Raw genomic sequence first — 17,631 nt, 5'->3', positions numbered from 1 at the left:
CGAGACCGGAGCAGGCAGATTAAGGACCCGGTGGGGCAGCATGAGGAGAGAGCTGGCATGGGGGCCTGGCTTGCCTCTTCCATACTGCTCCCGCACTTGACTGGAGCAGCATCCCCCACGAAGGCCAACAAGACACTACTACTGACCCGGCAAGTCTCCAGAGAGTTCCTGCTGCAGTGTCAAGTGTGGTAGCAGCACGGAAGGGGAAACACAGGTCCCTCCCCCACGCCAGGCCCAGACGCACTAAACTCTGTAACGTCACGTTAATGGCAACGCTGTAATGACTAAAGTAATTACTAAAGTAATGCAACATTAACTTATGTTAACGTAGCGTAAAAAATGCCTAGCAGTATAAACAACAGACGCTAGGAGATGCGATGCAAATTATGTGCAATTGAACTGCTGGCATAAAAATCCTCTACTCACAAAGCTCTGTTAATGTTAACTCCAAAAGATACCGTTAGATTATTTAGGTCAGACCTCAACTTGGCGTCACTCCCATCCAGACACTGAAATAGGGCAAACACAATAGGCAAAGCCGGATTTTAGTGTTTGAGTGGAAGTAATGGCAGGTTTCGGTAGGTATGATTTACATAACAGTGTTATTTCACTGCATTATTTTACTCTCTTTTTTCCTCTAAATGCTCTATTCCAGGGTCTGGCTTAAAGTAACTCCAAGACTTGCATAACGTCACGTTATCTGAAGATAGCGTAGCTTTCTCCTGAAATACCATGACGTTAAGCTTATGCTGATGAGCTCTAGCATGGACGGCATTTTTGCATTTAACCTCAGAGCACCTTACGTTTGTTCCTAATTTAGGTAACGCCACGTTATTTGCCCTGATTTAACAGAGTTTAGTGAGTCTGGGCCGAAATTGGAAATCTACTGAACTTTATTGGCTCAATAACACAATATAACAAGAATGTGGTCATTTATGTTTGCAACACATCATATGTGACAGTGCATGTTAAATAACAGTTATTGCTTGTATTTCTTCTCAGTGCTTTCACACTATAATACATAAAAGGTACTTGTACAGTATTTTATCAGTGAATACACTTTGTGTTTGTTTATTACACATACTCTTGGTGCTGTGTATTACAACATCGTGTTGATAGATTGAGCAAATCATCCGATGACAGTAAACTGCATGCCCCTTCAGACCACTGTGTGGTGAAAAGTTCATTGTTTCCTGTGTCTAAGCTGATGAAATATCCTTTATGAGTGTGGCTCATAAGAAAAGATTGGTATTCCCAGTATTACTAGACATTGCTCACGTAATTGATCACGTACAGTAACAACCAAAAGATGAACAAATACAATACGCGGAATCACTCGTTTTTGCGGGTGTGCAACATGGAGCAAATTACAGCTGGTGAAGAATGTTAAAAGGTGAAGAAAATCTTATCAAGCATTTCTAATGTTCCTAATGTTAACAAATATTGGCAGTCGCTGTCTTCTTTCTGGTCACCATTTGTATCTCTCAGGTCTCCCTGATGTTCCTTGTGACGGGCAAGTGTAACCAGGCTATACAATAAAGGTTGAGCCCTCTGGTTACCCTTGGGCCCCGTGGGTCCCTGGCAGCTCCCCAGCGCTATAAGCCAGGGGCCAGGTAACATTACATGCAGAGTTAAAGTGACCCCGCTTTTCCACTTTCCATGTTCCCTTTACCCCAGACACATGAAACTTGCTGTGTGTAAGTTTTAGGCAGGATATGTGAGTAAAATCGCAATTATTTTGTTTGCAGGAGTTCGGGGACCGGAGCTACCGGTAGTTCCTTAATTCTACCCGGCGAGCAGGCGTGATTTGCCGGTACGCAAATGGAATTACACTGGGGCTGCCCCATGTCCTCCAGACTCCTGCTTTTCAAGCCCCGATATCTCAGTCCTATATACCATACAATCATGAGTCTCCCCAAGGTCCCCCATGTATTAAAATATGTTTTATCTGTTTGATACATTTATTATAAGGCTCTATGCAGTCCACCAGGGCATCTGCTTAAGGTGCCAGCAAGTCTGTATAGAGGCCATAGTTCAAGGAGGAGACGGGATGTTGAGAGGTGTCGGGGTGCTAAGTGGCCAGGGCAGGGCGGAGTACTGAGTCCGGAGAACAAAGACCCCCCGCGGGGAGGACCCTCTGGTCTGCCAGACTTAGTGGAGCCTGCCCAGTAGGTGGCAATTGTTTGACCATGGGAAGTGACAGAATGTCGACACGTTTCCCATTGGTCGATTCATAAGTCCCGCCCGCGGGGCAACCTGAGCCGGCTTGACATGCCCCCTCCTCTGACATCAGCCAAGAGACGGGCCCCTGTTTCTATTGGCTTGTAGGATAGGGTACCCACGCTCTGATTGGTCGCTCCTCCTACCTCCATGCTAAGGATAGCTTAGCAGAGTGTATGTAAGTCTAGTGACTTGTATCGATGAAGCTAAGGCAGGCTTTTCAAAGTTGCTCTGTTGCGAATGACAGAGCATCCGGCTTCGTTTTGAAGCTAGGAAAGTGCCTCGCAGACAAAGTCAGAAGCGAGGACCAAGTCCTGAGAATTGAACATAGCGTCGCAGCTGGGAACTGAAGCCGAAAACAGGACCAGGCGAACCGGGTGTATATCCCGGTCAGGGTAAGCTCATCCAAGCGGGCGCCCTGCACATAGGAAAGCCTAGATTTTCCCCCAGACCCCCAGTAAGTGTATTTTTAACTGTTCCTTGTGTATTTCTTCTTGTTGTATGGGGGTTTACCAAAATGAGCACAATTAGTTTTTACTACCTTGTTTTGCCTAATGTATGATCCCGGTAATATATAACTGGTGTAAAAAGTACCTGGTCTCCCGTGACATCCTTTACCACACATCGTGAGTACTGCAGGTCATACAGATTCTAGTTTTTCACCTTTTGTAAATACAGTACTTTGCCAACAAATATCCTAATCATACGATACAGTATATACCATCTTATAATGGGGGCAAATAGCAAAGATTATGGGAACCAATGATGAAAAAAAAATAAAGTTTGTGTGTGCTGAGCATGCGCATTTTAAGTGAAACTTCTTTGTCTTTTGTCACACATTGTATTTGTGATGGTGATGTTTTTAAATAAAAATCAACACACAATTTCAGTAACAAAACACAGACGTGTGACTTAGAACGCACGTGCTCGTAACTAATATTTTTATAGTAACTGAATTCTGTGCGGGCGACTGTGTATGTGGCTCTGCATGTATGACACCGCGTATATGACTCTACATGTATGTCTGTGTGCGTCTCTGCTTGTGTGACTCTGCGTGTGTGTGACTGCATGTGTGTGCATGTGACTCTGCTTGTGCGCGACTCTGCATGTGTGCGACTCTGCGTGTGCTCGACTCTGCATGTGTGCGACTGCTTGTCTCTGCGTGTGCGTGCGACTGCGTGTTCGTGACTCTGCTTGTATGTTTGTGTCAAGTCAGTGTTTGTGTGTCAGTCAATGTGACTCACTGTGTGTGTGTGTTATTCTTAGGGTCCTGCCCCCCCCCTCTCTCTCCTGACTACTTTCCCACCCCCTCTTCCCAAGCAGCCCCCCGGGGGTGTCTAACTGAGCCCCCTGCCCGGAGCAGCCCCTGCTCTTTACCTGGCGGAGTGGAGAAGGTGTGCACGGGGGGGGGGGGGGTTAGACGGCGGCGGCTAACGGTTTTGCTCAGTGGGGGGTTGTGCTTGGCGGTGGGGGGGAGGGTGTCTTCCTCCTCTCACTGCCTTTCTCCTCTCTGGTGAATCCTGCTGGCAGCTAACAACACTGACGGCCTCATCTGCCAGCAGTGACGTCCCTTCCGTCACCTCTGACTTCCATCTCAAGTAAACACATGAACGCCGCTAAATAAGATTCACTTCAAAAATCTTACATTTGTGTGCAGAATAAATATAGATGCAAAATGACAGCTTGGGTAATTTAAATCACAAAATATGGTCTATTCATCGCCCTCATTTTACTATTCTTTTGTATTTGTAGATTCAAAACAATATATGGTGATGGAATTGACAAAAGTTCCTTGCTTCAAAGTTAACTGTTAACTATTCCTTGGAATTAGAAGGTATTGGGATGATGAAGTTCTCAGCTGGCCCTTGTAAGAGATGTATGCCGAGGTATGCAAATGGAGACCGTTTAGGGTGAAATTAACACATGGCTTTATTGAGCCTGTCCCTTTAAACAGCACAGCAAACAAAAATATACCGAAACAATAAACACCTATCCCTTTGTAAGGGCTAACTTACTTCCCCCAGTCCCTTTCCTACAAGACGGCACTACCTTAAATCAGGTGGCCCTTCAGGTCAGTTATGTCCAGGTGTCTTGGTGTGCTTGAGGGTCCAGCCCCTGGCAGGTTCCTGGGACCTCTGCATCCAGTAAAATAGGTCCGGTCCCCTTGTGTCTTGCTGTCAATACACATTCCTCCTGTATCTTCAAGACCCTCTCCTCATGTCAGCACCATTGTGTGCTCAGGAAAATCTCTTTCCTGTGTCTCAGCTCTCATTAGATCAGGTGCAGACTGGCCAATTGAGTGGCCGCAATTAACCAGCTCTGTGCTGGATTCATAGCTCTGAAGCAGCTTTATCCAAACAGGGATAAGTCCCTGTTACAGCCCTTAAGATAAGTAGTTATTCCTAGAGTGTGTTTGTGAATAGGAATCCAACCTTCTTTGTATTACAGTACTAGAGTACATTCATAAATTTGGCAAATCGGGCCAGTTTTTTTTTTTTTACATATACTGTAGGCAATTTTTCCACATAATCCTAACTGCAATTTTACAGATTGAATGATAGAAATCACCAAGCACTCTGAACAAAACTCAATTTATTGTATTTGGACGTGTAACCCATACTCCCCCCCCCCAATCGCAGATATGGTGTATGTAGGGGGATCTATATGCATTACCCAGCGTGGTGCTTCTACCTGTTAGGCTCACAGGGGGCCTAAGCCTCCACCAAGGAGAGCCTGGGGTACATATGACAATATGTATAACCTCTTACTTGGTGCAGCGCCTCCACCTGCGATGGCTCCCACCAGAGGGGGAGTGGTTCCTCGCAGGAAATATATATATCCCTCCACACAACGTGTAAAACAACCAGAGACTTTACTTGCATGAATAACCTTGAGCATATACACATATACCAACAGGTGTCCCTCCCTAGAGGAGACACTAACTCCGGCGTCGCACAGGACGCTACCTTCACCTCCACCGGATAATCCCACCCAGTGTCCAGCAACCCCACACAGTATTACCCCACCCTCAAGTGAGATGTATATGTGTGACTGCGCAGCCACTATGTCCCTTGTGAATATGATAGTAATCATTGGTGCACTTGTAGGTTACCTGCCGGGCACTCCGGTCCCCGGGCCTGCCAAGGAACTTCACAAAGGATCCCAACGTCGACTGTACACCGGAACTACCGTCCGGGGCGATCCCACCCGGAGGGCTGATGCAGCAACAGCAAGGGTCTGAGCCCAAACCTCTGCACGGACGCGCAGCTTCTGCTGTGTCCCTATCTGGCTCTAAACAGTAAATGGCAGGGTCCCTAACCTGCGGGCTGTCCCTGACACTACTCACACTACTGGGTGACTCAGGGCTAGCTGGGGCCTTGGGGGCTGCTGGCCTAGTGCAGGGAGTCACTGACTCCTGCACCCTACCTCCTTCCCTTAGCTTCTCCTGGAACCAACTGACTAACGTGCCTTAAGCCCGCCAAATGTATCTCTTTTCTCTTGCAGGGCCATCCTCCAGCCCTATTGGCTCCCTGGCGTCACGTGGGGCGCTGCTGAGACTCATGGGACTTGCAGTCCCTTCCAAGAGCCTTCCCTGTTATGCTAGGGTTCGCGCGCTTCTCACTGCGCATGCGCGACCTGTCTGTGAGCCTCCCGGTAACTCTGTCCCCTGCGCATGCGCAACGCAACCCGCAATGGCGGCTTCCTTCACTGCGAGCCACCGGGACCCTCGAGACGCGACCACGGCCTTAGCAACGGCCCGCTCGCGTCCCCGGCAACTGGCCACATCTCTAAGGTAGCGCGCTGCTCGCGCACCTGCTCCCTCACCTCCTCGCGAGCGGCGGCTGTGAGCCAGAAAAGGAGGGGGGTCAGCACTGCAAAGGGGAACCTGGCTACACACGTTTTGGCTATTAAATAAAAAAAAAAAACATTGCACATCATGATGCAAGTTTGTATTTCTCTAGTTCCTCTTACTGCATAATTATCGACGTTACAGCCACTATGAAAGAGTCGCTGCAATTTGTCCTCGCACTTTGGGTGAGTAGCAGCCGAAGAGGAATCTAAACACGGGGGAATGAAAACTTAAGCAGCAGAAAAGGTGAGTGTCTGGTGGAACGGAGGCGGGGAGAATAAGACAAAGACGAGTGAGAGGAGAGGAATCAAGAGAGAAACAACAGTTACTGTAATAGAGATGGAGGAATGTGGGAGAACTACTGGGGAGAAGAGAGGGGTTGCCAGAGGAAGAGCAAAAAAGAAAGTTAGAGGAAAAGTGAGGAACACTGAAAAAGACGAAGAGGTAGTGTGTAGAAGCTGAATGAAACTCCAATAAAGGGTACTAGTAGCCGTATTGTTTCCAGAAACAGTAAGATACTTTGGCCCAGATCCATGGAAGTCCGTTAATTCAGTACTAATAACAAAATGTTAGCAAAACCCTTAAGGCAGGCTATATTCCTGAGGTTAGCGCACGTCAACAAAGCTAATTATATGCAAAAACAACAGATGTTGCAGATGTAAGCATAGACTTAAAGCCATGGTAAATTAGCACTGCCTCGTGCTAGCTTAACATAACATGACTCGTGTTAAGTACAGTATATCTCTTACCTAAAGGTGGCGTTACTCCCATCCACACCCTGAAATATGGGTTTTGGAGTGAGTGATGTTGATCCATTAAAAGATATCACAATCTACAAAGTATCTTAATGAGCTTTCACAGAAACAAATGAAGCCAAATATTTGCTGCTACAATTAGTGCCGGAGCAGCATTCAAGCTTGTGGAGGATGGGCCCCTACAGGTGGTGGGCCCTACAGGTGGTGGCCCTACAGGTGGTGGGCCCTACAGGTGGGGGGCCCTACAGGTGGGGGGCCCTGGTGCAGCCGGACTGGCTGCACACTGTAACAAAGTAGAGAAGAGGGGCTCCTTTGTTTTTTTACTTGCACCGGAGCCCACCGGCGCCTAGTTCCGCGACTGACAGTGAGCTACATAAAGGGTCCGGTGCACTATGAATAAGGACTTCAAAAGAATACATCAAGCAAAACGTTTCAGAAAGAGTCCCAGGTGCCAAAATATAGACAGGAATGGGGTGAAAAAGGAGCGCTTTCAAAAATGCAATGTTTTGGTCTTCCAGGAAGGGAAGAAAAGGCTGATGGATTATGAGAGAAAATAAGGAAGAATACAAAAAGAACAAACTTCTATAAGAGTCAGAAAAAAAAGAGAGAGAAAGTTAGAAGATGTAAGGCTGCGGCCCCGCTAGCGCTGACCGCGCTCATGCTTGAGAGCGGTAACGTCACCAACTCTCCTAGCATGAGCGCCGGGTGTCCTGGCTATTTCAGAAGGGCGCGCGGGAGCGTTGCAGGCAGGTTGAGCGCGCTCGAAAGTTCATTTTTTTGTTTACCCTAGCATGAAGCGTGGGTGAGCGTTCGTGCCCGAGCATGAGCGCGCGCCGTGTGAGTGGGGACTAAAATATATAGATATATGTAAGTAAAAGCGGCAAGCGGCAAGCGCCGCCCGCTCAGCACTAGCGGGGACGCAGCCTAAAACAAAAAATGAGAAAGACATGGGGGCCTATGTACGAAGCGGCGCAAATGCCATTTTTGGCGTAAGATAAATGCGTGAAAATCTTGCATTTAATTGCATTTGTGTGCACTTATATACTAACACTATTTTTCTCAATGTGCACCTTAAGCCTCCACAATTATTTTAGTCAAATATTCTGGCGGAGAGAAATGGAGCACGCGGTGAACACATCCTAATCGTTTGTAATCAGAGAATAAAATGGTATTTGTGAGACCCCAAAAAGTACATTGTGTGTCAAAATCATCCGCCAAGTTGAAATGGCGTAAACCCAACAAAAGTTTGTCTATATTGTTAGCGCAGATTTAAGTTGTATGTATCAGTGACGTAGCACAGATGTTTCAGAAGTTGACAATATTTTTGTTTTCACAGTACTGCAATTATAAATAATATTACACTAATCTTGCTTATTTACTAGCGCTAGTTATAAATACAGAAAATGCACAGGCCATACACATCATTCTGTTTATTTTAATTTGCATTAATCCACACTATGCAATGCGACATAATGCATTTCAATCAGCGAACGCTATGCGCCATATGTTTGAGGTTATATAGCGACTCCCACATGCAATGCACACTTTATGCAGGTGGGCACTACTTTTAGCATTTCCGTTTTGAAGCCCATTAAAAATGTAAATACGATCTTAGTAAATAGGCCCCTTGGAGTTAGAGAGGAGATTGTGGGAGCATCACAAAATGTTTTTTATAGTTCGACCCTTGAATGCCAATTGGTGTTGTAAAGTAAATAAGACGACATTAACCCCATTGCTTGCTAACTTGCACAATTTCAGTCCATTATTACTGACTGGAACAGCGGACTACTCTGTTGCAACACCCACAGGGAAATGTTTAGGGAGAATAATGAATGTTTAACCTTGATGTACCTGGCACTAAAAATGTAACACAAATAAAAGAAAAAATGGTGTGTTTCTGGGTAAGGGAAATATACTTGGCACAGTGAGCATTTATTTAATGTCCTATTACTAAAGACATGCCTCTCTTTCCTATCAACTTCAAATACTCTCACATATATTAGCCGTAGAGCATACAATTGTTTGATTGCTTAGTTATAATGAATGAAACACCTTGTGGTGCTTTTTGTCATTGTCACCCTTTTAAAGTGATATTAAAGTGGCTTATGTCATCAAACTAACAGGGTGCATGTGACAGTTATAAAGTCTCTGTACCACTTTAAACATAGTGTAATAATATGTCATTGTTTGTTAACAACAAAATCAATGTAAAAACTCTAAAACATGCTCACTTAGTATATTTATTGTTTTGCAATTTTAGTATTTCCACTTCGCTCATGTGCAGATTACCAGCCCTTACGTTTCAATTGTTGGAAACGAATACCAATATTCCAAGCAGTGGGACAAATATTTTGAGATGTATATTTTGTGATGCCTTGTAAATGTGCCTGTTCTTTATAGTAAGTAAAGATGTGGGTCAAACAGCTGTACTTTTTCCAGGAGACTAGGACATGGAATGCCTTCCTATGACTTACTGTATAAGGTCTGACAGCTATGTAACAGGTGGGACCTGCTAAATATGCTCCACTATTCTGCTACTATACTTCTTAGGCTGACACATTGCCTCATACCCAAATATCTCTGCTGAGCTTCAAAGGATTCAAAGATGGCAGGCGTACTCCACTCCTTTCAAAATGGTGGCTGGTGCTCTAGCTCTGCTGAGCCTCCCATAGCACACTACCCATTGTAATGGAACTGTCCCTACTTCCTAACAAAACTATTTACTTTGCCACAAATTCCTGATGAAAAGTTTTGTCATACTTTCCATTAACATTCCCTATTTTTTGATAGACACACCTGTCGGTAAGCTCCAGCGAACATCCTATTTAGTTTGTGTAGTGGGTCAGAGTGAATTAAAAGTTGTATTGTAACTGATTTAGAAAATAGGTTACATTAATTAAACATAGGAACAAAGCTTTTTAGACTGCATATTATATGTGAGTGTATTTAAGCTGCAAAAAATCTTATAGTGGAAAGTTGTTTTTTTTTTTTGATAAATTCATGTTTTTTAAGAATGTTGAATTGCAAGTTTAGAAAAAAAAAAAAAGCAAAAACCTTGTTATAGCGACTGTAACCCCTGTAACCCCTATATAATGCCTGTATAGCCCTATACTATGCTAAAAACATATACTTGATTTAATTGTGGTCGAAGTGACACGATTGACCACAAATAGTGAAACTGAATTCCACATATTGATTGTGGTATCCCCTCTGCTTTCACATTTCTCAGCATTGCCAAACAAAATATGAATAGAGGTGAGAAACTTTCGCCCAAGGTCGCAAATAATGCAAAATTTGTCTTTTCAGCCACAAAAAAAACAAAAAAACCTGTGACCTAGTCAGAGTTAGTAAGCGATTCGTCACGCATTCGGTCAGCGTGCATGGCAATTTCACTTAATATGGTAATTTTCGGAATTCTCTATCGCTGGATTTGCTTAATGCTTAGACCAGGGGTGCGCAAACTTTTCCCCCTGCCCACTCTGCCTGCTCTTCCCCCCACCCCCACTTACCTTGTGTCCGTCGTCAAAGAACGCCACGGGGTCCTGTGACGTTGTGTTGCCATGGCGATGTGTCGCCCGAAGCCATCGGAGACAAGGTAAGGGAACTTACAGAGGCCTCGTGCGGTCCCCCGGCGTTTCATTTAAATGCTTTGTGCTTTGGGGAAGAACGCGGGGCCTCTGTAAGCGCCCCCCAAAAAACAACATTTCCCGGGCCCCCCAGCCTGTGCACCCGTGGCTTAGAATATAAATGGGGCATAAACCACGTTTTGCTCACTGTCTTAATGTTTAATTGAAAACGTTCAAAATTGCTCAATCTAACACTAATTTCACAGACTGACAAACTGCGCTCATTTGCATGTCATTACCCAGAATCCCTGGCTGCTGTGGAAGCACTGTATGCTAAGCAATAAATGGGAAAGTCAGGGTTGCAGACCTGTCAGAGACATGCAAATACACCACAAGGGCTATTTCTATTTACTGAGCACTCATTTCAAAATATGAGTATCCCTTTAAAACTTGGCAAAACGTTTCGCAGTGAAGAAGAAAAAAATGCAAAAAATGTTGCGACTTTTGGACACTTTTGCACGTCCCTTTCAGCCATGCCACTGCTGTTCCATCTGGCTGTAACTCAGTGTTGCAGGGAAATCAATTAGGTAAATATTCCAATGAACCTTTTATATATATATATTGGTCAGACCTCCCCCTACTGACCTCTTTTCTTGTATTCAGTGCTACAGAGTGCAGCTGGATTATCACGTTCACACTGTTTGGCTCAGCACAGCAAAAGCCTGCGGTAATTGGTTGCCTGGGACGTGAGCCGCACTCAGATTGGCTGCTCACATTCTTGCACGTGAAGAAGGCTGTCAGTTGTTGATAAGCAGGCAGAGCAGCCAGCAGCCTTTGCCAATCTTCAGGAGTCTGCAGTGAGGAGAACTCAGGGGTGATCAAAATACAGGTACCCCTTTTCACATTCAAAACCGTTTGCCGTTTCCGTACGAGTTGGTTGCGTTTAATTAACTGTATCAGTTAAACTCGTAGAGACCTCAACAGCTTTAACTAAGCAATTGGAGAATAGATAGAACTTTCTTTAGAAGTTGGAATTGCAACATTATAATAAAAGTATAGGATTTTTTGCATGTGCAAAGTTGAACCCTTTTCAGCTGAAAGAAATATGGTTATTTTTAAACGTTGGGGCATTTTAATGAAAGTCTCCTGACTGCAAAACAGGAGCAAAAGCTGTGCAAAAGAATCGTTCCAGATCAAAGGAATCCATCTCATTGCTTTCAATGGGATTACATTTCTCTAATACATTTCGTGTCACTTTTTGCACCGGCTTTATCCCACTTTTGTAGATGAAGAGACAGACATCTGTCTGCTTTCTGTGTGCAGGAAACGTCTACAAATATCTTTGCTCTAACGGGCAAGATGAATATAATGTGTAAGCCTGTTCATTTAATGTTACCATGTATTGTGATCATAACTCTGCCCAGGACATACTGTACTTGAAAACTAGAAGTAACTCTCAATGTATTATTTCCTGGTAAAACTTTTTTTTTTTAATAAATGAATATGTTTATTTAATAATGAAGAATACACACGTTTAGCTTTTTATTTTGCTGGTTGCTGTCCAAAGTCAAAACATTGCAGGAAACACATTAACCCACTCATTGCCAGCACTAGGCAGTTTTGTGAAATAAAAAACTCCTTACCATTGGCTGATCATTTTTTTTTAAAGGAATTTACAACTGATACATTGTAGCATTTTTATAATCACAGTTTTGCATTCCTGTGTCAGATATATACGGTGGTCAGTATTAGTTTGTGCTTGGCTCTCCTTTAGAAGCAACTGCATTGAGATTTTAAAAATATGCATACAGTATGTTTAAAAAGCAGTCCTGGTATTAGTTTTGCATGGCTGCACAAAGTGTGTGGAAAGTTGTTAACAGGTATAAACATACAGCCTGCCATAAACACAGGTTCAGTTTGATGAATGTGCAGAGCTCTTGCAAACAATGCATGTAGGCAAACTTGCTCAATTAGCTTTGTGGCTAATTCTACTATACAGTATGTAGCACACTTATGTCATGATAAGGGATTTGCAGCACTGTTTCTTGCAACTGCATTAGGCTAAGTCCCTGCTGGCGCTGAGCGCTCCAAGCAAGAGCCGGGTGTCGTGCTTGTGCGCGCGCGGGGGAGGGGGGCATTGTGGGTAGTTGAGCGCGCGAGTAAGTATAGGTTTTCCTTTACCTAAGCGCCGATCGCGGGTGAGCGTGTGTGCCCGCGCATGAGCGCTGTGCGCACCGCGTGAGCGGGGACTTACATATATCTATATATGTAAGTAACCGCCGCCCGCTCAGCGCTAGCGGGGACTCGGCTTTTCTTTCTTAAAGGAGCACTCCAAGTGACAGTAAGTTTTTTGTAATTTAAAAAAAAAAAATTTGAAGCAAGGGGTCTCCGGACCTGAATTTCGCTTATTTCAGTTCCCGGGACCCCCTGCTTCCTGAGATGCTTACCTCCGGAGGTACTGCTGGCAGTTATATGCCGTTTAAAGCTCCCGCGATATGTGGGCCAATAGGTAGTCTCAGGGGTACTTGTCGCAGGTTCCCGTTGGTCCGCAGGATGCAGAACTTTTACACCGCCATATTATGAATCCAGTCAGGGCTCAAACCAGCAGCACCGGTGTTGGTAAGTACCTTGGGAAACAGGGGCTCCCCGGCAGTGGCGTAACAACCGCTTGGGATGCCCAGGCTCGTACTCGGGGTCCCAGCTCTGAGGGATGGGGGTGGGGGCGGGGGAAAAGGGCCTGAAGGGAGTTGGGACCCTCCTTCGGGACTCAGTATGAACCCCCCTCAAGCGGTTACAGAGGCTCTTCCCCACACCAGTTAAACTAATTGCCGGGGGAGAGAGCGGGGCCCCTGTAACAGAGCAACCCTCCTCCATCGACGTTGCAACGTCATGACGCTGCGTCACGATGGCGATGCGACGTTACATGGCAACACACCGACACGTGACGAAGCGACGTCATGACGTTGTGATGCTGCGACGTTCCCAGGCGCTCCTTACAGCGTAGTTGTGCCACTGGTCCCCGGAGCTTAAATCAACGTGGTTCAGCTCTGGAGACCCCCTGCATCAAACCTATAACAAACACTGACATTAGGAGTGCTGCTTTAATGCGGAGGTGAGCTCCTAACATGACAGAAATGTGCTTCATATAGTGTGTCCTTTTACTGCCCACGTCAATCACTGGCATTTCATAACTGAACCGGGTATAATACATCGGAGGCAACGTGCTGTTTTTTGTCAATTTGAACCCTTTTTATGCTGGAGGGGCCTGCTGTACGTTAATTATTTCTGCAATAAAATACGTAGTGTTTCATTGTTTGTGAACCACTTTGTTTTGCTGTTAATTGTCTTGTGATAATAGTGCAATTTGTGGACATGGTCCACAGATGTAATTACTTACACTCTCATGGAAATTAGTGTAACTTTTTTTTAAGTGATAAATGTGTTCCATGTAACCTCTATGGATAATAGCTATTATAGTACCAAAATGTGGATGCAGTCTATTGCAGAGCTACAGACTATACTTAAATGAAATTCTTCTCTTTTCCAGAATGATAGAAATCTTGGAACCACGTCCTCTGCCACGTTCCCTACCACGTTCTCTACCACGTTCTATTATGCCTGTTGATGTTGCAGTTAGGCTATGCCTGGCACATTCTCCTCCACTGAAGAAATTTATCAGTCCCTATGAAGATTGCAGGGGGAGAAACTTTGTGAACCGATATAAGCCATTGAGACCATGCCTCACTTTAAAAAAGGAAGCCGATTCCAGGAGCAGTGAGTGGAACCGTCCCAAAGCAAGAAACAAAAAGAGGGTAGTCTTTGCTGACTCCAAAGGACTCTCCCTTACTTCAGTGCATGTATTTTCAGAGTTTAAAGAAGGACCTGCAGTGGATCTCCAGTTTAACTTGGTAGCCCTTGAAGATATCACAGCCAGTCTAAAGCTACATGAAGAAAAGAACTTGATGCTGGGATTCACTCAACCTTCAGCTGATTATTTAGAATTCCGCAACCGCATTCAGAGGAACTCCGTCTGCCTGGAGAATTGCAGTGTCCAGGAAAGGTCTATTGCCGGCACCATCAAGGTAAAAAACATGAGCTATGAAAAAACGGTCAAGGTACGAATAACCTTTAACACATGGAAAACATTCACAGATATTAATTGTGTCTACATGAATAACGTCTACGGAGGCAATGACAGCGACACCTTTTCCTTTGTTACCGACCTGCCCCTGAACATTCTCAGCCACCAGAAAATTGAGTTTTGCATATCCTACGAAAGCGAAGGCCAGGTCTTCTGGGACAATAATGAGGGACAGAACTATTCCGTGGTGCACGCTGAATGGAAATCAGATGGCGTGCAAGTATCTGCTCCAACTAAAACAGATAACAGCTCGCACAAATTCCCAAAGAAAAGGCAAGGCATTGACTTTGATCCGTTTGGCAGCCCCAGGACATCAATCGGCTTATTTCCTGAATGGCAGAGTTGGGGTAAAATTGAGAACATATCACCTTATTGGTGAAGATAACCAGTGACTGATTTCTTCCTCCATCCGAAGGGTATCAATTTCTATTGGGCCTAAAAACCAATGAAAACAAGCAAACGATATGTAAACCTGCTGCAAGCAGTTATTATAACAACATCAGGAAGGATCATGATTGTTACGTCCTTGTTATCAAGCCAAGAACATAGAATAGCAAGCTTTTATTCAGTACAGTTTAAAGTAACTATATAAATTGCATCTGCCTATATTAGAAATAGTGCGCTCGTGCTAAATGCCACCTGAATTTCTGGCATTGATTAGCCTAAATTCGAAATATGTAAGAATAGCAAGGAAAATACATTTGGCAATATACAGTACCTTTTAGTTTGTTTTACAAACTACATACGATGTGTGTGAAGCTAGTACTTGAAAATAAGCCAGATTTTGCATCATGAACATCAGGAGATGAATACACAAAAAATGGTCTTGCTTGGCTTTAGGATGAATCTGTGGTATGGAATGGCCAGATTGGCCCCAAGCATATAATATTGGGAGAAGCATCTGCTAGCCTGCAACCATGAGAGTGGTAGGAGGAGCAAAACACTGGATTAGCAAAGCTATACTTGTTTTATTGTGAACAGAAGAAGAATAAAACGGAAGAAGGCTACACTACCATCTTTGAAATATATAGTGTTTGGTTTTAGGAGCTGGACTTTTAAAATCACATAAATGGTTTTGTCGATGAAAGTATCAAGTGAATGTAACACTAAAAGGACTGGTTAAACATAATGTATTACAGTTCTGTGTAAAATAGAATAGAATAAGAGCATTGGTAGAAATAAACTGTACGTTTGCTAGCTTTACACAGGATTCTCATGGAGGAGGAAGGTGTGTTTAAAATTCCAATCAGAGGCTGTAATTTTTTATTCTTGCTACAGAAAGGCCCTGCAATACTGCTATATGCTAAAGCAGCCACCTTTATATGAACTATTAAGAAGTGCCTTTTAAAACATATTGCCCCCAAAAATGCAAGATTGTAGATGTCTACCACTTACCCTGAATCATTTAAAGTAGAGTGATTTTTTGTGTGCCATACAATAAGTATGTAAAGCCAAACTGTATACTCACACTACTACACCACTTCTGTAATATTTGCTCAATAAACTAGCATCTAAAGCTTTCTCTCGCCCACACTTAGTATATTTGTTAGGCAAATATTTGGGAAGAGGAGGGAAAGAGAACATCAGTGTTAAATCTGCACATAGGTGGTAATTCATCAAGCGATAGTGTCAATTCTGGACTACTGCACAAAAACTCCCATTGATTTGAATTGGGAGATTCCTGATCTGCACTATCGCAGTTTAATGAATCCTTTAGATTCTAGATCACACTGTGATAATTGTCCTGATTCCATAATAATTAGCACTTTTTTGCAAGTAATCTGTAACATTTTATATCCACTATGTTTATGAGAGAATTACAGAGTCGAGGAATTCAAGTCCTTCATATTGAAGGTGATTATTTAAACTGCATTGCACCTTTTCATGTGAATTTGGATATTTAATATAATTGTAGTTTCCTTAACACAAAGGATTAATTCATTCAAGTTGACGTTTTTGCACATACACAGGCAACGCCTTATTTCACAAAGTAATGGTATCTGTTATTATACATTAAGAGACATTTTCCAGAAATGCCTTGTACTACAACTTCTTTGTGAATAATATCCTTTATCTTTACTCTGTTCTACTGCATTGTCTCGCCAATAAACAATTGTTGCTTGCGCACTATTTTGATCTTAAAGATTTGAGAAGAGCAGTGTATTTTTCTACTTTAATGTTGGCTAAGAAATGTCTTTCTGAAAATGTACAGTATCCTTTCATGCGGACAAATGTATTTTTGGTGTCAGGGTGAAAAGGAGAGGCACCGTGATGTATGTGCGAGCTGAACTGGGGAGGTCACCAAGAATGATACACATTTATTTGTTCCTCTGATATGATTGTGTTGAAATGTAAAAAATAAAATGCCAATCAGCTTTAAGGAATGTTTGACTGTCACTTTAATAGAGAGGCGTGAAGCTTTTTTTGTACTGCAATAAGATGATGAATGTTGGGAGATGAACAGGTGACTTTAGTTCTCACGCCACCATTGTTTTTCTACTGTAAAGGTTTATCACTGTACAATTGAACTGTACTATGTAAACTTGTCCTTTCAGTAATAAATGATATGTTTTTGTATAATGAATGGAGACTCATTATTTTGGAGTGGAAATACTGTAGCTTTGGCCTAAAAGACTTGCAGGGATATTGTTTTTATTGTGTATGTATACGCAATGGTCAGGTATATCGATGACAATGCAACTCATCCTTGCCCCTAGTAAGTCAAAAATATAAAAAGACAAAGTGCCAATTCTTTTTTTATTCTACATATAAAAAGTATAGTAATCCATATTCTAATTTATAAATGGTGCACAGGATGCATTTTATTTTCAGCTGACAAATAGTCCTTCAATGGGACTGAAGCATTCAGATGTGCAAACTACTAGTCAATGCACGTTGTGGAGTTTAACTATCAACAAACACTCTACAGATTTGTCAGCAGATGCCTGGAAAAATATTACCTTATTAGGGAGAAGAACAGTTCCAGAATTCATCACACAGTACTCGGGGGCAAAAGCCAACTGATGTATTCTGTATACTTGCACTTGTTGAATCATCACTATAAGAACATTAATAATAGATTTTTTTTATATGATTTTG

General features: G+C 43.3%; 1 protein-coding gene across 1 annotated transcript; it reads left to right on the top strand.

Annotated features, from left to right (window-relative positions):
• The first annotated feature begins 11,078 nt into the window (after positions 1–11,078).
• Positions 11,079–17,116, top strand: PPP1R3C (protein phosphatase 1 regulatory subunit 3C). Its single transcript, XM_075612862.1, has 2 exons — positions 11,079–11,280; positions 13,939–17,116. Exon 2 carries the CDS (start codon positions 13,940–13,942, stop codon positions 14,909–14,911), a length of 972 nt encoding a protein of 323 aa, XP_075468977.1. The 5' UTR covers positions 11,079–11,280; position 13,939; the 3' UTR covers positions 14,912–17,116.
• Positions 17,117–17,631: the final 515 nt, after the last annotated feature.

Source organism: Ascaphus truei, chromosome 8 (genome assembly GCF_040206685.1).
Source record: "Ascaphus truei isolate aAscTru1 chromosome 8, aAscTru1.hap1, whole genome shotgun sequence".
NCBI lineage: Eukaryota > Metazoa > Chordata > Amphibia > Anura > Ascaphidae > Ascaphus > Ascaphus truei.
This window is presented reverse-complemented; position numbering and strand designations above follow the sequence as displayed.